The 23,023-nt window shown below is 48.4% G+C and overlaps 3 protein-coding genes across 6 annotated transcripts; 1 reads left to right on the forward strand and 2 right to left on the reverse strand.

The window, feature by feature from the left end:
- The first annotated feature begins 152 nt into the window (after nt 1-152).
- arhgef12b (Rho guanine nucleotide exchange factor (GEF) 12b) lies at nt 153-10,391 on the forward strand. Of its 3 annotated transcripts, none has more exons than XM_049742525.2 (35): nt 153-744; nt 2,565-2,656; nt 3,269-3,367; nt 3,433-3,482; nt 3,663-3,720; nt 3,793-3,980; nt 4,045-4,149; nt 4,546-4,644; nt 4,720-4,830; nt 4,909-5,007; nt 5,167-5,209; nt 5,311-5,416; nt 5,495-5,632; nt 5,702-5,734; nt 5,803-5,917; nt 5,999-6,104; nt 6,162-6,386; nt 6,451-6,604; nt 6,714-6,871; nt 6,951-7,097; nt 7,187-7,272; nt 7,342-7,467; nt 7,537-7,651; nt 7,724-7,824; nt 7,908-7,985; nt 8,051-8,126; nt 8,195-8,362; nt 8,453-8,540; nt 8,610-8,690; nt 8,761-8,834; nt 8,889-9,164; nt 9,229-9,369; nt 9,523-9,692; nt 9,762-9,831; nt 9,914-10,391. In XM_049742525.2, the coding sequence occupies exons 1-35, from the start codon at nt 713-715 to the stop codon at nt 9,925-9,927; spliced, it is 3,822 nt and encodes a 1,273-aa protein (XP_049598482.1). In that variant the 5' UTR covers nt 153-712; the 3' UTR covers nt 9,928-10,391. The 3 variants fall into 3 exon arrangements, with proteins under 3 accessions (XP_049598482.1, XP_049598483.1, XP_049598484.1); XM_049742526.2 differs by having other exon boundaries at nt 154-744; nt 8,901-9,164; XM_049742527.2 differs by lacking the exon at nt 153-744 and adding an exon at nt 767-920.
- A 143-nt stretch (nt 10,392-10,534) lies between these two features.
- Nucleotides 10,535-15,381, reverse strand: LOC125982204 (myelin protein zero-like protein 1). The gene is made up of 6 exons (XM_049742543.1): nt 15,212-15,381; nt 13,969-14,144; nt 13,603-13,813; nt 13,222-13,351; nt 12,595-12,703; nt 10,535-12,484 (listed from the first exon to the last, which is right to left on the reverse strand). Exons 1-6 carry the CDS (start codon nt 15,282-15,284, stop codon nt 12,389-12,391), a joined length of 795 nt encoding a protein of 264 aa, XP_049598500.1. The 5' UTR covers nt 15,285-15,381; the 3' UTR covers nt 10,535-12,388.
- A 235-nt stretch (nt 15,382-15,616) lies between these two features.
- Nucleotides 15,617-22,302, reverse strand: rabep1 (rabaptin, RAB GTPase binding effector protein 1). Of its 2 annotated transcripts, XM_049742533.2 has the most exons (18): nt 22,131-22,300; nt 21,240-21,368; nt 20,926-21,129; nt 20,687-20,847; nt 20,491-20,610; nt 20,246-20,381; nt 19,987-20,165; nt 19,779-19,889; nt 19,262-19,714; nt 19,090-19,194; nt 18,895-19,011; nt 18,659-18,757; nt 18,453-18,593; nt 17,906-18,095; nt 17,680-17,735; nt 17,463-17,561; nt 17,281-17,397; nt 15,617-17,220 (listed from the first exon to the last, which is right to left on the reverse strand). In XM_049742533.2, the coding sequence occupies exons 1-18, from the start codon at nt 22,174-22,176 to the stop codon at nt 17,119-17,121; spliced, it is 2,565 nt and encodes an 854-aa protein (XP_049598490.1). In that variant the 5' UTR covers nt 22,177-22,300; the 3' UTR covers nt 15,617-17,118. The 2 variants fall into 2 exon arrangements, with proteins under 2 accessions (XP_049598490.1, XP_049598491.1); XM_049742534.2 differs by lacking the exon at nt 15,617-17,220 and having other exon boundaries at nt 17,675-17,735; nt 22,131-22,302.
- Between the last annotated feature and the right edge of the window lie 721 nt (nt 22,303-23,023).

Genomic DNA, 23,023 nt, shown 5'->3' on the forward strand with positions numbered 1-23,023 from the left:
TTTTGAGACCTTGAGTTGTTTTTTTTGTCGTTTTTGTATCACTTTAATATTACTTATGACCATTACAGAGTCAAATATAGATATTTTCAACTGATATGTGGCGTTTTCTCAACGTGTCGAGATAATTACGATGAGCATTTGAACGCAGCATTTTTTTCCTTAGTACTGAGGGGAAGAGGGTAGAGGCGAAAGCATTTCCTTCAATTTTGCATCCATGTGAAGTTTGATTTAAACAAAAACAAAAAAAGAGAAGAGAGAAGAACATCTTTGCTCTGGTCGAACAAGAGTCGGACGACGCATCTGAGACGGATAACTTTTAATTCTGGATTTTGAAAGTTTGACACGACTCCCCCTCCTCAGCGCTCCATCCGTGACACCAGAGTGTCATGACGGAACATTTTCCCACGGAAAATAAAAAAAGATATGCCCGCCTTGCTGTAACAAGGAAAGTATACCCGACGGAAGTGTTTTCCATCCTTTAATGCGGGACAACCGGGAAATGGAATATACTCCAAAGGTCAACCCTGTTGAGAAGCGGCAGCAGTGATTTTTTTTTTTCTTCACCAGAAAACACTCCCCAAAAAGAATATAACGGACTGTGCTTGGATGCTTCAACAATCCCGAAGAGACAGATGCCATTTGAGTTGCACTAAAAGTGCTTTATAAACATGTTATTCGGCTGACAAAGTCGACCAAGAACAAGGGAAGCCCAATGAGTGGGATACAGACGACGCTCACTGATAGGTGAGCTCGCTCTTTCCCAACATTGCATAATGATGAGCTAACGAAGCTGAAGGCTCTTTTAAAGTTAATTTAACGGGGTGTGTGTGATGTGTTCGGGATGTTCACGCCGATCGCGCGAGAAGGACGTGATTGAACAAAGTCCGTCTCAGAACACTGCATGTTGTCCGAATAGATCGGTAGGCAACTTTAAATTTTTTTTTGGTAAAGCTAGTACGGCAAAATTTTAACGACTTTTCCAGTCGAGGTTAAAGTAATTTTGTATTGGTTGCTTTTTAATGATGAGCAGTGTTGTGTTTGCAGCAAACAGCATTTGTTGTATTTAGGAAAATTCTTTAAACAAAATGTCATTGCTGTGCAATATTTGACGACCTTAATTTTTTTTGTACCATTATGAATGATAGTAGATGGTTGCTGATTCCGTTTAACATGAGTTTGAATGTGATTATTCAAAACACAGTCACCACACCCAGTTTACAGGGGGTGTGTACACTTATGCAACTGTGTGATCTCAGTTGTTTGGCTTCCTTCCCCTCTCAAAAAAAACACTTTAATAGGTTACATTTGAAGAGGGGTGTGTAGACTTTGTATAGCCACTACGTACATGTCAAGAGTCTCAAGCAGTCAAGCGAAAGGCTCCTTTTCTGGCTTTTCTGCTCTCTAGGTTCGCTTTTCGAGACTCGAGCAGCCGGGTCGGGCTCGTCTGAGCCTTTTTGGGCACAAAGCTTCTTTTGCTCTTCAAAACATGCGTTCATTTGTCGGTGACGACATGAAAGAAATCATTTCTTAAACGCAACCTTCTCTGCTGCATTTCATGTGGTCCCCCCCCCCCTTTCTTACTGAAGTTTGGCTTGATTTGTCTTCTATTATCTAAAGCAGGAAGCGCAGGAAAAGGTTGAGTTGCCCAGCAACGGCCGTGCCAACTTCTTTCCTTTTTTTTTTCTTCTTTCCAAGCGTTTCTCAGAGGAAAGAATCCGCTCCGGGATAACGGTTTGTTGCTAACATCTGGTGGGAAGTAACCAAATATAAATACTTTGTACTCAAGTACACTGAGTTTTTGAGCCTATATTGTTTTTTTTTTCTTCTCAGTATACGCAGTTTTGCCAAGTTATCAAAACGGGCATTTTTGAGTCTCGCCGCTTCTACGTGTGAATTTTTGTCCACTTGTGATTGTTTTTATTGTGAGCGAGTAGATAGTGGGCCAGACGCTCGAGGGCTAGGCTGGGCTGGTCTGCAGGCCCCTTGACCTCTTATCATGGCAACAACAACACTGCGCTCCGCCACGTAATTGACAAGACTTTCCGTTCTATAAATAGTCCGAAAGGGGGAAAAAAAGGGTGTAGCTAAGCTAATATAGCTCGGCTCTCGCTTCTCTCAGAGACACGTGCACCTCCTCCACAACTTTCCCAGCCTCGTTTCACATTCACAACTCTCGAGCGGAGCCAAAAAGGCTCGCTCCCGTCGCTCGCTTTCCGGGAATGTGACCCCCCCCCCCCCCCCCCCCCCCTCCCCGCCTTGCCCCCTCACCTCCCCCGTGACGTGGTGGCCATTGTTGAAAAACGCAGGGCCCCCATTGTCACTACAGTCCAAACAAAGCAGCCGCCTGCTTTTCAACTTTAACCACGAGGTCCTATTTTTTTTTTTTACATTAATAATTTAATTTGAGGATAAACATTTCAAGAGTAAAGTTGTGACAGTTGGCCATTTAAAACTGTGTTTCTGTGATGGGTCGACGTGATGATGACGAGTTCACGGGCAAAACCCAAATCCAAAACAGAGAATAAACGCTATAAATAAACTATTTTTTGCTCGTGTCTCTTCAGGACCCCAAATATTCTCAACAAGGAGACTCCGGAGAGGAAATCAAAGAACGACAAATGCTCCGTCTCAGTCAAACAGGAGTTTGACCCCACCGGTGAGAAAGCCGCAAAAAGTCAAGTGCTTCACCAGCCAAGCCAAGCTGAACTTTTGTTTAGTTTTGTAAAGTCTCAAGGCCGAATCATTAGCTGCTCTCCTCGATTTTTTTTCAAGCGGTGTTGAGCGACCAGAGGAAGAGTTGCTAAACATCTTGTGACAGATAGGAAAGAGATGAACTCAACCTCCTGACTGTACATAAGTGTTCTTTAAAGTAGCATGCAAAACGCCAAGGGGCTTAAAACAGAGCCTTGTGCAGTCCCATATTTTTTCCCTCGAAATTCCAAAGAACTTCAGCTGCATTTGAGCTTCTATTGTATTCCTTTTTTGCCAGGAACTTCACAACATTAAATTATTGTAGGTTTCAAAAAAAGGGAACAAACTGCTCTTCAAAAAGCCGTTTGTGTTCTGAACCCTTGATCCTTCACTTCCTGTGAGGACACGCTTTCCCACCGCTGTGATTAAACGTGAACTATGAGCACCATTATCCCAGAAAATGCTTCGTGAATAAAATCAGGAGGAAGCCACACCAACCAGCTGACCTCATTCGCGTAATCACAATTAAGATGAGTAGCAATGAGTTGTGTCCACGACGCGTGTGTCCTCATGACAGGCCTCGTCCAACGGTGCGTGATAATCCAGAGAGATGAAAATGGTTTCGGGCTGACAGTGAGCGGAGACAACCCTGTGTTTGTGCAGCTGGTCAAGGAAGGTGAGGCTCTCGCTCGTACGACATAAACGCTTTGCGCACCAACGTGATGATTTGCCGTTCCCTAGATGGAGCTGCCATGCGTGCCGGCGTCCAAACTGGCGACAGAATCATTAAGGTGATCGATTTACTGAATTTGGCTAATATTTGCACTTCATTGAGAAATATAGGAGGCCTAGGATGGACCCCTGGGGTGCTCCGCGGTACTACATTGTGCAGTTTATTCACATAATTTCAAATACTAACGTTGAATTAAATATTTTTTTTCATCAGTTCTCTCGCTATATATGTTTCTTAGGTTAACGGGACCTTGGTGACGCATTCAAACCACACGGAGGTTGTCAAGCTGATCAAATGTAAGCACATGTGTGCAATCATTTTTATTTTAAAACACGGCATAAACTATTTGTACCTTTGGTGCTTTTTAGCCGGTTCCTACGTAGCGCTCACGGTGCTGGGCAGACCTCCAGGTTTTCTTCAGATGCAGCTGGAAGACGACGACACGGTGGATGAGGAGGAAGAGTGCGCCAGCGACCAATCACTGCAAAATTCACCGGGAGGGGAGCGCCGCGGCAGCGCCACCTGTAGTCATGAAACACACTCGCTGCCTGGCGGGGTAAGCAGAGGACCAGCTGTTAGAACAAAGTGTATTTTCTTTTATTTTTTTTCTTGTTGTCCAGGATGGATCTGTAGGCTCCAGGAACACCGAAACCGAAGAGTGTGACGGAGGCGCGTCGTCGCCGGGGGACGACGTTAGCGACGGGATAGGCAGCAACAACATTTCGGTGGGTACACGAGGAGGAATTGAATATTTTTGGCTCAATTTGGGAACCGATTACTAAATATTTTGCGGACCCCAAAGCCACGTCGATCATCTCATCAGATGAAAACAGGAAGCGAGTGTCGACGCTGCTCTTGAGTAACAATGTTCTCATCTGGACCGCGTGTCCTAAAATAGCCAGCGAAGGCCTCCTCCCGCTTTGAAAAGTCCCCCGGAATTTTTTTCCCCCTGCCAGACTAAACAATCAATTTGGCTTAATTGTCGCGCCGTGTTCAGTCTATGTTTGGATTAGCCGAGCGACGGACGGTGGAGACCGCGCCCAGGGATTTAAGAATTTTTTGGTATTTGACTTGAAAAGCTATCAAGAAGGTTGTTCGTGTCATATGTGGTGACCACTCAGGACACGGACGTCCGGCGCATCACGGCTAGCCCGCCGTACCTTCTCAACCCGCAGATCATCGGCGCAGAAGACGACTACTTTGATTCGCAGCAAGAACAGGTAGCTCGGCGAATCATCTTGTGGTTCGTTTTGACTTTTAGGGTGCAATGCGAACGTGCGTGGTTTTTTTTTCAGATGAACGGGCAGTGCGGTTGCTTTCAGAGCATCGACTCGCTCAAGTGTCGGCCTGCCCATCTCGCCGTTTTCCTCCATCACGTCGTTTCACAGTTTGACCCCGCCCCTTTGGTACCCATGCCTTGACATTTTGGAGGATGCGTTCGGATGATGTTGTGTTCATTTCTGTTTGTCCTTTTTTTTTTTTAGCTGTGTTTCTTGTACGCCGACATCCACAAACAAACCAACTCGAAAGAAAGCCGACGATTCTTTATGGAATTTCACTCCCTCTTTGTGGATCGAACGGCGGTACGAGCTATTGAGTTCATTCATTCATTTGAAATGTTTTATTTAATATTTAATTTAATTTTTAATTTTATACACTTCATTTGAAAAACTTGGTTTTAATCAGCCAATGATTTTTTTTTTGTTTTAATTTAAAATTCTCTGTGTGGGGTTGCTTTGTAGAATCTGAAAGTCTCCGTGCCAGATGCAATCGCAGCTGAACTTGGTAAGAAAAAGAAAAAAAAGTCCCATTCGAGTTAGTTTGAAGGCAGCATGTCGTGCACCGTTGGCGGAATAGCGCCCTCTACTGAGCGTTTGTGTTCGCAGAGAAGCGCAGGCTGGAGTTAATCCCAGAGGAGGTGTGCAAGCAGTACACGCAAACCTTACAGGACTCGCTGATGCCGGACTTGCACAAGAACCTGGACGACTTCAGGTAAGTGGCACAAGTGACCCAAAAAATAAATAAATAAATAAATAATAATTTAAAAAAACGTGGCGCGCTTGACGGCAGACAGAAGCGCAGCATGGGGCTGACCCTGGCCGAGGACGAGTTGTCCAGGTTGGACGCCGACGTGGGCAAAGAGCCGGCGGCTTGGGAGAGGGAATGCTCGTGTGCCGAACACATTCTCGCCAAGATCGAGGACATCCTGTGAGGAACTTTAGCCTGACAGAAATGTTTCTCATTTGAATGGCGCTCATGGCAAACTCCCCATTGCAGATTAACATCTCAACCCTCTGAGGAGGAGAAATGGTAGGACTCGTGCCCCCCCGCTTGCGCCGACGTCTACGCCACACGTCTGATTTGTTCTCATACGGCAGCCATGCGATGCAGTACGTCATCCTGACCTACATGAAGCACCTGGGTGTTAAAGTCAAGGAGCCTCGTGGCCTGGAACATAAGCGAGCGCGAATCAACTTCCTGCCCAAGATTAAGGTGCCCGCTTGAAGCTGCGCGAGTGGGTCAAACAAAACCAAAATGGCTTTTTGTCTTTTGACTTTTCCCCCCGACGAGCAGAAGAGCATCAAGCCCGACAAGGAAGGCGAGGAGAAGGTGAAAAAGCCTCGTTTTCCCAACATCTTGGTCCCGCCGCGCCGTCTGAGCAGAGTCGACTCCACTTCAGGTGAGCCGTGATAAAAATAATCGGACAGCATGTTACAAGCAGGATTTGTGCGTGCAGTGGGCAAGGCGGCGGCGGAGGTGAACAAGCAGCGTTCCCCAAAGCTCCTCTCCCACGCGACTTTTGGTGTCCCCGAGCCGCCCGACCTGTCCCCTTCAAATTTCGGAAGGATCCGCGGGAATCACCTCAGCGAGGGTTCCGACATTTTGAGCGCCTCGTCCACGCACAGCTCGCCCACGGCGACGCCCTTCGACGCCGGCGGCGGCGGGAACGACTCGGACAGCAGTAAGGAACGACCATCGGGACCCTGACAACAATTTCCCCATCTCTTTTGCTTTTGTTCCCCCAGACATGTCCCCTTTCTGCATCCAGCCCCGAGGGGGCGAGCTTTTGATGTGCGGCGAGCGGCAAGATGGCGCCTGCAGCCCCACCGCTATGCAGTTTGACTTCAGTCCTTCCAACTTGGAGCACTTACAGGAAGAGGGAGACCATGACAACTTCAGGTAGAAATGCGGGCTAGCCTAATGCTAACGTATCATGTAAACCGCAATAGACGGGCTAACGGATGTTAGCATTAATCTGACGTAAATCATAAACGGTTTTGGATCGTAGGATGGAGGTGACGAGCGCGGCGGACATGCCGAGCGAGGACGAGCAAGCGTGCGAGGCGGCGAGCGAGGACGATCCGCTCAACTGGCAGAGCCTGGTGAGCCGCGATGTTCTGGCCGCGTTGCCGCCGCAGGAGATCAAGAGGCAGGAAGTCATCAACGGTGAGCCACCGACACGCCGAACCCGATACCACGCAACTCCGCACCAAGTTATATTCACTCGCTTGTGCCGTTCGAGCAGAGTTGTTCTACACGGAACGGGCCCACTTACGCATGCTGAAGGTGTTGCACGGCGTGTTCTACCAGCGGCTCAGCAGGGATGCCATCTTAACGCCGGACGATCTCCACAGCATCTTCACCAACCTGGACGACATCATTCAGTTGCACGGTCAGTCACACCGATGCGGATCGTTCACAGAATATATTTGCAATCTGGTTTGGCACGAGAGGAGTTACTGAGAATTAAGACGCACACAGTTTCCTTCACGGAGCAAATGGCCGCCGTCAGGAAGAGGAGCGAGACGTCCGTCATCGGTCAAATCGGCGAGGATCTCTTGGCTTGGGTACGATCGAAATGAAAGCTAACGTAGTCACAATCTCAACTTCAAATAAGCGTTTAATGTCAAAAACAGTTTAGCGGCGAGGAAGAGGAGAAGATCAGACAGGCGGTGGCCACCTTCTGCAGTAACCAACCATCTGCGCTGGAGCTCATCAAGAGCAAGAAGAAGAAGGACCAGAGATTCGCCTTGTTCATGCAGGTGGGAAATGCCTACGACAGCGCCCCCTGGTGGCTGGCCCTGAGCACACCGTTTGGGCTTTACGCACAGGCGGCCGAGAGCAACCGGCTGTGTCGACGCCTGCAGTTGAAGGACATCATTCCCGTGGAAATGCAGCGAGCCACCAAGTACCCGCTTCTCTTGGACAAGATTGCCAAGTACACCGGTGAGGCGGGCACCACTTGGCCTCAGGTTTTTGCCGTCTGTTCGACGTCTTTTTTTTTTTTTTTACCCACAGAGGACGAGGAGGAGGCGGACAAGGTGAGAAAAGCCGGCGAATGCTGCAAGCAGATTCTCAACCACGTCAACCAGGCGGTCAAAGAGGCTGAGAACAAGCAGGTAGACGTGATGTCACGCACACGCCCAGTCCAAACGCAAAGCACACGCACGGCACAAACGGCAACTTTGTCCCACCTCAAAAGAGGCTGCTGGACTACCAGAGACGCTTGGACATCTCCTCACTCAAATCCAACGAGAACCCGCTCATCGCCGAGCTGCGGGTAGGAAAAGCCAAAACAAGCAGGGTCATCCGATTTTTGGGCTCAAAATGGTTACCGTCCTCCAGAATCTGGACCTGACCAAGAGGAAGATGATCCACGAGGGACCGCTCTCCTGGAAGGTCAACAAAGACAAAAGAATCGGTACGGGCAAACCTTGAAAAAGTGTGAACGTTGAACTTGCAGATGCTTGAAGATGCAAATGCGTTCAGATCTGTACACGCTCCTGCTGGAGGACGTCCTGGTCCTGCTGCAGAAGCAGGACGAGCGCCTGCTGCTCAAGTTCCACAGCAAGAGCGCGGCGAGCGCCGCCGACTCCAAGCTCAGCTTCAGCCCGGTCGTCAAACTCGGCACCGTGCTCGTCAGACCCGTCGCCACCAGTAAATGGCCGACCCGATTCATTTGACCTCCAAGGAAATGGCGTTTGTCTCTCCATGTGAGGTGTTGTGGCATCTTCTACTTGTCCGCAGACAAAAAGTCCTTCTTCGTGCTGTCCATGTCGGAAAATGGGCCGCAGATCTACGAGCTGACGGCTCAGAGCGCGTCCGACCAGAGGACGTAAGTGGCCGCGTTGCCGTGACGACCACCTCACTTCACCCCGCCTAATTATGCTTTTTGTGCCCATAGGTGGCAGTGTCTCATCACGCAGTGCGCCGACGCCATCAAGGCAAAGTCACATGACAGCCGCATGGCTGCCACGCCCGCCCAGTGAGTTTGGCTTTGGACAAAGTTTTGTGTTTGAAGTTATCAGAATTAAAAAACAATTTTCCCCGTCCAGAAGTGAGCAGGACGCTATTGAAATCATCAACTGTGAGATGGACAAGCCCAGCAAAGACAGCACCAACTCGTCAGGTAGCTGACATGTTTGACACGAAAGACCAAGGCCGAAAGCCTCAAATGCGAAAGGTATCTCCTCAGGGTCATCGGACATTCCCCCCTCGACAAACCCCTTTGAGGGCATGAAGTCGGAGGACGAAGATGAGGCCGAGGACGAGGAGAGGGTCGACGAGGACGAGGCGGGAGCGGCGTCCGCCGACGACAGATGTGAAGACGAGGAGAAAGAAGAAGAGGAAGGCGAAGAGGAAGAGGCCTTCCTGAACCGACACGAGGAGGCGCCAGCTTCGTCCTCCTCGCCGGTCTCTCCGTCGTCCGCCTCCAAAGCCGAAGAGGCTCTACAGACGCGTGAGTTGACCTCATGGACGCTCCCAACAAATTTGGCACAAAACGTGCGGGCTTGCGTTTGTAGTGGTGCTGCTGAAGCAGCTCGTCTTCAAGCACATGACGGATGAGGAGAAGATCCCGCACGAGCCCACCTCGCTCGGTGAAGGTCCCGACGGCGGCGTGGGCCAAAACTGCCCTATTGACGACGCCCGGACTGAACAGAATGGTACGCCTCGACAATTTGAATGTGTTAGCTTAAAGGAAATGTGATTTTGACCAATTAATTAATTCCAATTAGAAGAACACTCAACAAAAACGTGACCCTATAAAAACCACAAAGTGATAAGTTTCAGAAAATGACTTGCCTGTTTTGGTGTAGGCGCGGTCGATCCGGGCGGCGGATTGGAGGACGACGGGGACGTCACATGCGGCGTGGACGCGGTGGACATGAGCAAGCTCCTGTCGTCGGAGAACGGCGGGCGACCCAACCACAGCAGACGTCTAATGACGCACATGCGCCTCTTGCAAGCTGACCTCCAGTACCTCAAAGTACCCAAGAGCCTCAAGTCACATGGGTCTGTTCAAAAACATGTTTTAAATCTGGCGCTGTCCTTTTAGGAAGTGGAGGTGAAGTACAACGAGATGCTCGGGACGCTGCCGGTTGACACACCGGGCGACTCGGACAATGGTGGGTCGCTCTGCCGTGAGTTGTCATTTTTTGTTTGTCTGTCACTCGTCACTAACACCTGCTGCTGTTGAATGCTTTTCAGACGGGCTTCGCTGAGGACGCCCTTGTCCCTTTTTGGGATCTTGAAGGACCCCACTGCTTATTTCTATTATTTAAACACTGGACACTGAGCAAGTACAAAATCTTGTGGACGCTTCTCTGGCTTTGACGACATTATTATGATTATTTTTGGTCTAAAAAAAAAAAAAGTAAACATTCACAAGCTGCAAGACTGCACATGACAATTTGTTGCTTTTTTTTCCCCCCCCTCACCTTTTAGAGAAAATATGATGTAAAGAAAATTATGTAAACCTTTAAACACAGGACTGCTGTTAAGTCTTACTTGTAAAATTAACTTATGAGAATGCTTTTCTATCTTTATGTCGTAACACGCAAAGATGCTAATTTACTCACGCGATATTATTAATCTTTTAGTTGATTTTTTTAAAATGATGTATTTATTTGGCGTGACAGATATGCAATGTACATTGTCTCCGGTTAAATAAAAGACACGCACAGGGTTTTTGTCTGACTCTTTAAAAATTATTTAAAAAGTAGTTATTTTACAAAAATATAATTTCCCTAATACAAGAAAATATAAGTCGATTGTGAAAACGTTGATTAGATTGGCGGAAGGGGCGTCTGAATGATGAAACGAACCACATTTGGCCAGAAAATCTTTTTTTATATATAAAATTTGAACAAGTGAATACACAACAGGCTATTATGCATATAAAAAAATACAATAAAAGGGGAAAAAAATAAATGAATCTTATCTTTTCTATCGGAAGCAGACGTTCAAGTTGGCGGATGAAATGTAAAAGGCACTAAATGTACAACATTCCAGTTTGTTTGGGATTTCTGTAGGCCAAAGTCATTCAGAGATGAAGAATACAAAAATAATAATCACAGGGCAGGTTTTTGTCTTCCGTATTTAAGACATAGTGCACGTTGTTTTTTTTTCCGTGTTTTTTTTTTACAACAAACAAAGACGCTATCGAATAGAACAACTATTTAGCACACAGAGAGCCGAAAAGCGTAGGGAGGACCGTCCGTCTTTTCATAATTTATACTTTACAACATCACGTGGACGACGGCAACATGCACAAATACAAACACACGCGGCCCCCAGCAGCTCAAAATCACGACAGGAAATAAAGGAAGCAAAAGAGCTGAGCTATCATACAATGTATTGTTTTTGGTGAAGACACTTGTTAAATAAAAAAAAAAAAAAAAAGGGCCGTGCCTGCGACAGTGTAGCCTGTTACCGTAATGCAGAAAATATATGGCTTTTTTTTTTTTTTTAATTGGATAGTTGTGTGGGTTTTTAAATAACTGAATTGTAATATAAGAAAGTAAGGTCAAGATTGTTAGATAGCATGTTAAGTGGTATCGCAAACGTTGCCCCCTGGTGGTTTCTTTTAGCCACTACACGTCATCACTTCCGCAGGCACGGCTTTTAGCGCAAATAATGAAGGGGGGGGGCATGCTCACGAGACTGGAATGCATTTTGAGTCAGCAGCACACATGATGGCGGAATGACACGTCGATTACATCAAGTCAATTTGGCTTGCACAAATACAAAGATGCACTTTAAAGCTGGAGCATGGATGACGATAATGGTTACGAGAAAGATGTTTGGCCCGTTTTTGTTCTTTTCTGTTGTTAAATCAAAATTCAATGTTTACACGTCAACAAGGATCATCACGTTAGTAGATGGCATGCAAACGCCTTAGGAGAACTTTTTTTTTTTTTTAACTTCGAACATGCAAAAAAAATTACTTGAATTGAATGAATTTTCTTTTTTTTTTTTTAAAAAATGTTCCAGTGAGGGATGGGCGTGAGTGATCATGTTGTCATCTTTTGTGAAAGGGACATTTTATGGAAAGCGCAACACGGAGGAGCGTCGCAACGTCGCCTCACCCAAGCCTTAAGTAGTGAAGGTAAAATCAGTAGTTTTTTTTTTTTCCCTAACACGGGATCAATAGATCGTGTTTTCCTACAATGATGTCAGCATTTTCCAAAAACTTTTTTGGAGTATTTTCCTTCTTTGTGACGTAATTGTAACCAATAATGTTATACAGTCATTGGGGATTTTTCTCCAGTATTTCCTGACGTGCAAATGTAAAATAATGCAATTTCCATCTGTTAACTACCCCAAAAGTCAATCAGACGTGTTTTTTTTTTTTTTTTTTGTCGGTATTCGAACCGTCGGCACGGTAGAGCTAAAACGAAATCTCAAAGAATTTCGAAAGCTCGTAGAAAATTCTGTGTCCAAAGGTGCCTCAGCATTTGGCTGGCGTGAGGACACTTCAAAACAACCAGTAACTATGTCATGGGAGTGGAGACGTGATGGCGGAGGACAAAAAAACAAAAAATAAACAAAGGCGTCCCCGTCCAAAGAATGGAGTGTTCCCGCGAGCGGCGGCGGATGCAAGAGGTCTGATGCTTGAGCATGTGTGTGTGTGTGTTTTGAACTTTTGGTTGCGCGTGGCTCCCCCACCCCTCTCAGTCCGTCTCAGTTTTTGCGAATGTCTGCGTAGACCACAGGCTCCATCTTGTGGAAGGAGTTTTTGCTTCCCGAGTGATCCAACTGGACGTATATCACCGGGCCCTGGCAAAAACACAACGCTCCACGTCAGTTCGACTTCTGCCGGCGATGCCGCCGTCGCCGTTCCCCAGGCCCCGTTCTCGGGTTCCCGCCAGGCTCCCCTGGGCTCCTACCTGCACTTGGCCTGGGGGGAGGCCGGTACCGGTGGGGCCCGCCGGCTTGGGCTCCACCTTCTTGATGGGCTGCGGAGGCGGCGCACGTGCGCTTTCCAAGTTTATACAGCTAGTTTGGGGGTACGGTTTGGCCGCCGTGGCGTTGTCGCACAATGGAGGGACGAGCACAATGAAGACCAAGACAAGAATGGAAGAAAGAAAAAAAAACAGAAAAATGATGAGCGGGCAGGTGGGGTCGCCATTGACAAAGCATTTGCGTCACACATGGGGAAGCTAAAGCTACTACTGGCCGGCTACGCGTGGAATGACAAGTTGAAAGCTGCCAACGTGCTTTGCCGAGCGATCGGGCCAAGCGAGCGTGCGACGTAAAAGTGGACAAACAATGAGAGTGTCAAAATGATGGATGGAAACAAGCAGCGGCTTCCCAAACAGTAACCCCAAAGATTGCCGAGCGGCCGGCCACGGCACTTTTTATCATTGTCGACCGTCGAGTGGTTCGGTTCGGCTCGGTTACCCGGGAAACTTAACGGTCCAGACGTGAACGCAGTGGCCATACCAAGCGTTAAGAGGCGAGCGTCACGTTAGGATTCTTTCATTCCACATAAAGCCCGAAGACGGGCGACCTACCCTTCGTAATCGTTGCGATTGTGCAGCAACTTCATGACCACGCAGACGGCCACTAAGATGAGCACCAGCAGACCCAGAACGCCGCACACCGCTCCCGCGATGACGGCCGTGTGGCTCCGTGGGAGAGCTCCTGCAAAAAAAAAAAAAATGGAAGCCCGCTCAACGTCTGCTTTTGGACCTTTTCCAAGTGCTGCGGGGAATGTCCCAGAGCGGTGGCGAGCAAGCCGCCACACGCAGGCGCACGCTTTCCAAGAAGATGCTCAAGAATGTGGAACTGCGTGACAGCGCCAGGTTTGTCGGACACAAACAAAACCTCATGAAATGCAACTGACGTGGTTGCTTTCACGCAGCACTTGAAGAATCATCTCGACATTGCCTCACCTCGGGAGACCACGCGCAGCTCGGTTCGAGCCGACGTGCCCACGAAGTCGGGCGGATTCTTCACGTCGCAGAAGTAGGTACCGTTGTCGCCGAACAGCGCCGGGTTAAACCGGATGGACACGTCCCTCTTGTTGATGTCGCCGATGAACTGCACTCGGTCTTTGAACTCCTTAGGCGACGGGGCCGCCTTTCCGCTGTAAAAGTAAAAGATCTGCCGCCAAAGGAAGGAAGGAAACAAGCAAGGGAGGAAGGAAGCAAGGAGGCAACAGAGGAAGCATATTAGTAGCTTTTCATTTTGATCATCGCTGAATCGTTTCGATACTGTTTCATCTCAAATGGTCCAGATCCATCTATTCGCCGACTCACCGGGACGGCCACCTTGGAGTAGGGGGTGTCGGGTTGGCTGGACTGGAAGTTCCACGCGACGGCGAGGTCGCTGCTGACCACCTCGTTGGACTTGAAGGTGCAGCGGAGCACGCACGCCGTCCCGTTCTCCACTACCACCTCGGGATCCGCGTAGATGTCAATGGCCAGCGTCCGGCCTGAAAGACGCACGAACGTTTTGGGAATCAGCAGCAGTCATAAAAGCATATGACACTTCGTCTGATATTTTTTACAGCAATGACATCATACATTTGAATTTTTATCTGAATATGTTGACATGTTTGTTTTGAAACCCACATTTTGATTTAACTTGTATACACGTTATATTAAAATTGAATAATGCAAGCACTTATTCATTTTGTGAAATTGTTTCCTGTATTTGTGTAGAGTCTTAGATGACGCAACGATGCACAGGACCAAGTTCGGCGTGCACAGTGGTCGCATTTGGCAATAGCAAAAAAGGGAAGCAAGCATCGTTAGTCAGCTCTGTCAAACAGTCAAACATTTGCGGAGCGCACTCGAAAGCAGAACCGCCTCCATAACTGTAGGCCACTCGCCTCCACGCTAATAACTCCCAGAATAAAAACAACAATACCAAGAATAACATTCGACTTCAAAGAAAAACACGCATTTCCTCCTTTTATAATTTCCACATTAACGTAAACAATTCTTGGTTCCTGAGCACGTTTTTTGCTAAAAGGCAAAATCACAACCGTGGGATAGAAAATATTTCATCTCATGAATAAATGACCTACCACACCTAACCCACAACGGATACGCCGGACATCCGGACACTTACGTCCGAGGTGTTGTTTGTTTTGTTGCATTTGATGTTCGTTTTTGTCAGCAAATATTGCAAAATAGTTCTCTACAAATACTAGTTTCACTAACATACCTAGCAAAGGTTGTTTTAATCAGGAAATGCAAGCAGTTTGACCAATTGTGCGGCCCCAGAAAGGCTAACGAGACTTGTTTGTGTTTTGGTCCGGTTTACTCTAAAACCTCCAAATAGTGCACTGTCTCATAACACATCGGGGCGACAGGAGCTTCTTCCAAAACAAACCCGACCTTGGACGAATTCGGCTGTGTTGGTTAATTCTAAATATGCAACATTAATCAGTGAAATCACATCAAGGTGTCCCCCATGTATGATACGTCGTCGACTGTCCCCAAATCACAACCCACCCGAAAAAAAAAACACATTTCACGACTAAATTGAACTCACCTGAGAGAATTAATAGCACAAATCCAGTTAATAAAACACGCGGGGGAAGCATATCGTGCCGTTTATGATCCATTGGGTGGTTAAAAAACGAACAGTTTATGTTTCTTTTTCCCCCCACCCTCTTAAAAGAAGCGTCGTCGTCTTCTTCTTCAACGGGTGTGCAACAGCGCCGCGAAGAGTTGACGTACACTCTGCCGCCCTCTGTTGGCCGACTGGTGTTTTGCATGACTACACAGCCACCTGTTTGACCCGTTGAAGCGACACGTAAGCACGTCCGCCATATTGGATGTGGCAGATTTTCATCCAAGTCTATGGCTGAGGCCGTGAACGGGCCTTGTTCTCATTGTGCTCCTGCCACACAAGGCCCATGCATCCACACCCTTAGCGCTACAAAAATAATTCACATTTTTGCACGATTAGTTGATATTTTATTGACATAATGGGTTTAATGTATAAATTAATGACCAGCGAATGTATGGAAAAACTACTGATGAATGACAGGAAGCTTCAGTGTAGTACACTAATTTGTGGCCATATACGAATCATAACAATGACATTTACGCAGGCTCGTAATGGTAATCGACTAAATGCATAACGCTGCCCACACTGTCTTTTGTAAATGCCTCCAAAGTGGAACATTCCTAAAACCTGAACAATTCTGGAGTTCAATCCAAAACTAAACAATAAAACAACAAAAATAAAACAGTAACAGGGCAGAATAATTTACAACACATATATGACAAAACGTTTTTTTAAAGGCAGTGTCATCTTTTGTCACGATGATGGAGCAAGCTACCCGGGCACGCATCGTGTTGGCGTTTCCCTCCCTCCTAAGTCATAATGCTGACAAGCCAAGATCCCACTCCCCCCTGTTGAAGGGATCCGGTGTCGCCATCTACAGCTATCTATGTGTCATTACAGTAATATACAACCTAAACTTCAATTTTGGATGGTGTTCCACTTTGGAGGGTCTTTGTACTGGACTTACCTGTGCACATCAGATTGGGAGGGGGGTAATATTAAGAATAAAACTGTTCAATGTTTTGTACATATGGGGGTAACGTGGGGTGGGGGCTGAATCGAGTCGCACTGGTGTTGCCTTTTTGGATTGTATTCTTGTGCAACAATTGCATTAATTCCTTCACGTGGTGCGCCATGGAGGGCAGGGGTTCTCAAACTTTCCGTCTTTTTGGCCAACTAAACAACTATCACGTGTGCCACTAAACATCCAGGAAAAAATGCGATGTCATTCCAATCATTAAATCCTCGGAAAAAAAAACAGGCTGCCATGTCAGATGTTGTGATGTCACAATCGCATCAGAGCTTTTAATAGGCCCAAAGCTGTAATTGGTGACTTGAAGCGATGCAAAATAATTTGTTACGCTTATGTGTTAAAATTCATCTGCGTCGCCCTGAGGTCTGGACCCCAGTTTGAGAACCCCTGGTGTTTAAAATAAAAAAAAATCACCAAAGGGGCGGGACTAACAACATATAGGATGAGCAATTGTGGAGCAGTCTGGTGAAAAAATAAAAAAAGCATCCAAGTTGTTAGCCGGTAAAGGAAAAAAGTGCTTTGATACCACGACAAACCTTTTTTTTTCAATGTTGTTTAAAGCTAATCAGACGTAATCAACGCAGTCCTATCTACAGTTGGAAGGAGACGTCCACAGGCAAGGTGGCACTCAACCACCCTCGTGCGTCCATCCGTGAGCACGCTCGCAATCTTTTTAGTAGTCTTCTTTCTTCTTTGCTGTTCCGCCATCGAATGTACACAAAAAAAAGCCGCCGCTCCTTCCTACCTGCCTTGGCTTCTTCCGCGATGGTGACGAGGAGAAGAAGCAGGATCGATCACGTTGGAGGGATGGAGGAAGGGTGGAAGCAAGGAAGGAAGGAAGGAAGGAGGCACTTCATGTATCTGGAAGCTGGCTGATGTCAGTCAAGTTGGTGTCGTTGAGAATGAGTCTGATTCGCTCCAAAGAGTCCGCCTGTCGTATTCGCTCTAGTTGCACCTGGCGACACAATGTGTTGAGACGCGGCGTGGGAACGCGTGCGCGGCCTTGGTTGGTTACCTGAAGGGTCTGCGAAAGCTTGACAAAGTCCTTCTGGACCTGCTCGCTGACATCCAGCTCCGTTTGTAAGCGCTGCGCTTTGTCTTTTTCTTCAAACAGCTGACTCTCCAGCGCACTCTGCAGAGGAACATCAAGTCACATGACGTCACATGCCACGCTGCTCGGCATTTTGGGAAAATAACCTTGGCGGCGTTGAGATCTTGGAGCTGCCGCTCCAGGCCGCTCCTCAAGGTCCTGATGCTTTCCAGTGTGTCGGTCGTTTGCGACAAAGCGCTCCGCAACTGCGCGCACAAACGCACGTCAACGTCAAGCGCATTTGGAGAGCCGAATGCAAAAAAAAAAAAAAAAGTTGCTGCGGCTTTTGAAGCGATCAAAGCGGGAATGGTTGACAAACCTAACCTGCTCCTTCTCCACCTTTATCCGTTCCAGGTCCGTCTTCAAATTGGAGAAGGAAGCTGTGTGAGAAGAGACAGCGGGACACGATGACGGGAACATATAAAAAGCCCTCCCGAAAATAAATGGGAAAAAAAAAACCCACTCCTGACTCATCCTGGTCTCAAGTTCACCACGCTGGTGTGATTCATCTGACATTCAAGACCATGATGAGGACAGTGAGCTAGCTCACCTAGCTCCTCCTTGCAGCCCTCAATCTCCATCTGCAGCGTGTCCTCCAGGTTGTCCTTCAGGCACTGCTCGGCTCGGATCTGCTCCTTGAGGAAGAGGATCTCGGCCTTCAGCTTCTCCTCCGTGTGCTCGGCGAACGTCCGCAGCGCCACCGTGTCCTGGCGTAGCTGCAGGACGGCGGCCTGCAGCTCCTACAGCAGTTCAAGTTATTTATTTTTTTCTCCCACATTGCAGGCGTGTGTTTTTGTGGAGGAGGCGGCTCGGTTGCTCTTTTCATCTCGTTGGAGGTTAAACAAGTTGCACGGCAACATCCCGTTGAGATCACAACGGATTCGACCGCCTCCACATTTACCGCCTCGGCGTAAGCTGCCTTGCGGCATTATGCAAAAATAGACGAATATCATATTTTTGCACAAAGGTCATCAACGAGCTGGGTGTGTTGAGGTAGCAGCTAACTAAAGGTTTAAAATGACCACAAGATCTATGCTAATTTCCATTAGCATTTATCACCTCATTAGCTTGCTAGCACATTGATGCTGTTCACCTACTTGCACGGTGAGGGGCATGGAGAAGCCGTCTTGCTGCAGGAGCTCCGAGTGCAGACGGTGTTTTCCCTGCAGGGTGTCGTTGTCCCGCTGGAGTCGGCTCAGCTCGTCGGCCACTTGCTCGCGTGAGTGCACCAGCGCGGCCTTCCACCCGCGCGGAAACATTAGGATGGCCTCGTCCTCTCGCCGCCCCGCCCGACGATGCTCACCATCTGTCCTTGCGTGTTCCTCTTAGCGTCGCCAAAGGCCTCCTGAAGCGTGGCCAGAAGCGTTTCCGACTCCTGCACTCGTTGGACGAGGGCGGACACCTGAGGCAAACAATAACAACCAAAAGGTAAAATATGAAATAACATTCTTGATGGTGAGGGCTTCCAGAAAATTCCAAAACAACGCTGAGGAAGTTTCTGCAAGTTCAACAAAACAGAATGTAAAAATCTGAACGGACCTTAGCTGCGATTTCCTCGTTGCCGAGCTTGACGGACTCTTCCAGATTCTGTTTTTCGGCCACGCTCCTCTCAAGGTGATCGTTGGCCTGCCGCAGCATGGCCTGCAGTTTCTTCACCTGCGGAGCGAGCCGGAAGACTTCACCGTCAGCATCGAGCGCGGCAGACTGAGCGAAACGTACGCAAAACCTGACAACCTGGTCTCGCGTGTCGGCTTCCTGGCCCTGGATGGCCTGCAACTGCTTCTCGTAGTTGGAGCACATGTCGCAGCGGCGGCCCAGTTTCTTCCCCGCGTTCTTCACCTGAGGTGGCCAACAAAAGCCACAAATCATAAGTTGCCGTATCATGGCCTCGATGAGCGGAGCGTACCTCCTGCTGCAGCAGGTTCCATTCGCTGTCGCTGACCAGTCGGTAGCCGGCGGGCGGTAAGTAGGCGGTGTCAGGGGCTTGCGAGATACTGGACAGCAAGGACGCCGTTTCCTCCTGCTCGGGCGTCATGGCTTTGATGGCCTTCTCCTGATCTTTGGTGAGCAGGAAGTGGCCGGGCGTCAGCTTGATAGAGCTGACGGACCAGGTGTCGCCCAAGCCGGCGTCCACCGCGCCGCATTCGGCCCCCACCAGGGGCCCGAAATCCGACTCGTCCAAGTGGCCGGCCGACTTGGCCTTGTGGTTCAGGCCCTGCGTGGCCGACAAGGAGGAACCCAGGCTGTCTGTGGACTGCGCCCGCCGCAGGTTGTCCTTGTAGGGGTCCAAAAGGCCACCCGCCACCAAGTCGGCGTCCAAGGAGTGCATAGAACCGTGTGCGCTGCAGTTGGTCGGCGGCTGGGGAGGAAAGAGCCAAATATGAAGGCAAAAGATACTAACGTTGAACGGAGGGCCGGTGTACCTCCTCCACGCTCAGCCCCAGGAAGATATCCTCCAAGGGCTCCGTGTTGTCCGCGCCATCTTCCTCGGGCGCGTCCTTCACCTGGCTCAGCCTCTCCTTCTCGTCCTCCTCCTGGTCGCCGCGAGAAGAAGGGTATTTGGAAAAAGGGGCGCCGTTAACAGAACCGAGATGGCGGACAAGCCGGGATCCGAATTTTCCAAGTATGGACCTGGTCTTTCTTCTTGATCTCCTCCACCTGCCGCAGCTGCTCAGAGGAGAGGACGCTCTCGATCCTCTGCATGTCCCTCATGAGGAGGCGCTGGGACTCGAGGAACTGGTCGTTGGCGCGCTGCCACGTGTGCTTGAGCTGGTTGTGCTGCTGCCGCTCCAGCTCCAGCTTGTGGCACACTGCGTGCGAGCCACACACACAAAGGATTCAAACAAGAGAAGGAGATGGTGGGGTCGACGTCACTCGCACGGGCGAGTACCTTCGTGAAGCTCCCGGCGCAGTTTCTCGGCGTCCTCCTGCAGGACGGACTTCTGCGTGTTGAGCACGGCCACGTACATCTCCAGGTCGGTGCGACACGACTTCTCCGCCTCCAGAACGTGATTGAGCTCCTTCACCTAGCAAAGAACTTTTGCTTTGTTGTCGTTTTGCTTTACAAGTTCAACAAAATATTCCAGGGGTAGGATTGTAGAATCCAGCTGTAGGATTGTAAAAAAAAAAGTTCACCTTGGACGCCTCCAGCTCCTTGACCCGGTCCTCGGCCGTGGTCAGCTTGGCTTTGAGCGTGCCGATCTCCTGCTCCATGGGCATCACCACCGAGCGGAGCTTGTCCGCATCCTCCTGAGCCTTCCGTCCAGTTTGCGCCGAGGACATTTCATTTAATTAATTTCTTATTGTTACGTGGCGTGAGCGGCGGTTGCACCTTTTTCATGTCGTCCTCCAGGTTTTGCTCCTCCTGTCCCTCGGTGAGGCGCCGCCTGAGGTCTCCCACCTCCCTCTCCATGGCCTCACGGTACTGGCCCCACTGAGCTCGCTCCTGCTCCAGACGCTGGTGGAACTGGACCTCGTACTCGCGAACCGTTTCTGAGGCGGTACGTGACAAGGATCACAACGCGGCTCCCGGCACGCCGGAGTGGGTTTTGAGTGCCACGCTCAACGTGCCTTTCATGATGGCCTGCAGCGAGGCCACCTCCTCCTGCCACTGGCCGCGGACCTGGTCGATGGCCTCCTGCTTGGTGTTCTCCGACACGGTGGCCACCGCCTTAATGGTCTCAATCTCGGAGCGGGCCTGGGTCAGCTGGGCCCGCACGGAGCTCAGTTCCGCCTGAGCCGACTCCAGCGCCGTCGTCTGCCTTTTCAGGTCCTCTGGATCATATGAAAATGATGCAACTACCTGATTCATCTTTTTCAATTTTGCATAAAATTACATTTTTTCTTAAGGTAGATTGTGTTTTGACGGCGAGGAGCCCTCTTACCCTCTTTGGCCAAATAGAGCTCTTTGAATTTGGCTCTCTTCTGGTTAAACTCGGCCTCCAGCTGCTGCTTGACTTTGCTGAATTCGGCCCGCTCCCGCTCCAGAGCCTGCATGCGCTGCTGGAGCTCGTCTGAAACCACAAGATAGACGCTTTTAAAGCTCTGAGAGAAAAATGATGTAAACATTTTGACAAGCCTTTTTGTATTTGTTTTGGAATGTTATTGGAAATGTGGAATTACAACAACAACAAAAATCAACAATTTAATGATTTGAATTGTTTGAACAAGAAATGTGGAGTTGTGAATTAAATTTGGAACATGTCTCTTCATTTCAATGGGATTTTATTCGTGGAAAATGTGGAATTCTGCAGTAAATTACGTTATGATGGGAAACGGCGGCTAATTGACAATATGGCAATTTGAGGCGCGTGCGTATTGACGTAATAATAATAACAACACAATGTGTGCGTGTGCATTATAACATGTGTGTTATCATCAATAACAATAATGATGAGTCGCTTCAACCTTGCTTTACGCTCCATTATGACACTTGGCAAGTTAGCACAACACACTACGACTAGCTAAACCAGCTAGCTAAAATCAACATGTACTAACGCGTTACAGAATGCTATCATATGTCATTTATTAGCAATTAACATCAATACACATCCGAGACATGGGTTAATAATGACTGACACATTGTCTGTACATGTGTGTGAGTGTGTGACACGTAGCCCGGGAGGGGGGCGTTGGAGGTGAGGTGGGGGGGTGGGATGCTAACAAGCTAATGTTGTGAAAAGATGCCGAGGCCGCTAAGCAAAGCGCGAGGCTAAAGGCAGCCTTCCGCGCACAGATGCGCCATTACACGTCACAAAACACACAAGACATGTTACCGTCATGCTGGGACGACGGAGGGGCTCCCGCGGCCTGTTCGGCCATGGCTCTGTAGGGGAGGGGGGCCCTGACGATGAGGAAGGGGATACGAGCTAGGAGAGTCCCACCAGCCAGGCTAACAACATGACAGCCGCCATCAAGCTAGCCAACGCAAGACGTCACACGTCCGTTTAAGTCTTCATAGTAAATATATGACAGCTATGTTTATTCAGCACGTTTGTGTGCAATTAAATGGCGGTAAAAATGAAAAAAATACATTCAACATTATGAAACAGCTTCCTAAACTAGTTTGTATTGACTCAAACAGCTTTTTTTTTTTTTGCTAAAAGGGGGTTATTTAACAAACATTTTAGGGAGTTCCGGCTTTTCCTTTCAAAATAAGTGTTCAGAGAACGCTGTTGAGCGGATTGATTAATTACCCATTATACAGGACTAATCGAAAAAAGCATTTTTTAATAGAATGTAGTCTTTAATCATATGAGTTTTCAATCAAATCTTTCAATATAAGCTCTAGTGCTCGGGGCCGCGTTCCAACATGTTTTGCAAGTGACCCTCGTTAAGCGCACCTGCGTGAAAAGTTTTAGCTTCTTTCACGTTCAAAAGGAGCTAAAAGTTTTCACGCACCTGCACTTAACGAGGGAATTTCACGGACATTCCATTAGGTACACCGCCATTTTTAGGTGTACCTAATAACAGTCCACTTTAATAGGGAAATATCATGGTCAAAGGTCATAGGTGTCAAGCTCTAGTCCTCGGGGCCGCAGGGTGAAGGCAGGTGTGACACTTTTAGTTAGCTTTGGCCATGATTTTTCCCTAATGAACTGGCCTGTTATTCGGTACACTTGTAAATGGTGGTGTACCTAATGGAGCATCCGAGTGACGTCACAGATCA

The sequence above is a fragment of the Syngnathus scovelli genome, chromosome 15 (assembly GCF_024217435.2).
Source record: "Syngnathus scovelli strain Florida chromosome 15, RoL_Ssco_1.2, whole genome shotgun sequence".
NCBI classification, from domain to species: domain Eukaryota; kingdom Metazoa; phylum Chordata; class Actinopteri; order Syngnathiformes; family Syngnathidae; genus Syngnathus; species Syngnathus scovelli.

Excerpts from the sequence above, each read along its gene's own strand:
- LOC125982204 (XM_049742543.1), bottom strand. The coding sequence starts at position 15,284 with ATGGATCATAAACGGCACGATATGCTTCCCCCGCGTGTTTTATTAACT. Across the intron at positions 14,145-15,211 it reads TGTGCTATTAATTCTCTCAG|GCCGGACGCTGGCCATTGAC; the intron begins GTGAGTTCAATT and ends TGCGTCTTTCAG. Across the intron at positions 12,704-13,221 it reads AATCGCAACGATTACGAAGG|CTGTATAAACTTGGAAAGCG; the intron begins GTAGGTCGCCCG and ends CCCCCAAACTAG.
- arhgef12b (XM_049742525.2), top strand. The coding sequence starts at position 713 with ATGAGTGGGATACAGACGACGCTCACTGATAG. Across the intron at positions 4,831-4,908 it reads AGTTTGACCCCGCCCCTTTG|CTGTGTTTCTTGTACGCCGA; the intron begins GTACCCATGCCT and ends TTTTTTTTTTAG. Across the intron at positions 9,165-9,228 it reads CGAAGAGGCTCTACAGACGC|TGGTGCTGCTGAAGCAGCTC; the intron begins GTGAGTTGACCT and ends TTGCGTTTGTAG.
- rabep1 (XM_049742533.2), bottom strand. The coding sequence starts at position 22,176 with ATGGCCGAACAGGCCGCGGGAGCCCCTCCGTCGTCCCAGCATGACG. Across the intron at positions 18,096-18,452 it reads CCATGCCCCTCACCGTGCAA|GAGCTGCAGGCCGCCGTCCT; the intron begins GTAGGTGAACAG and ends GAACTGCTGTAG. Across the intron at positions 17,398-17,462 it reads AAGATCTCAACGCCGCCAAG|AGTGCGCTGGAGAGTCAGCT; the intron begins GTTATTTTCCCA and ends GTTCCTCTGCAG.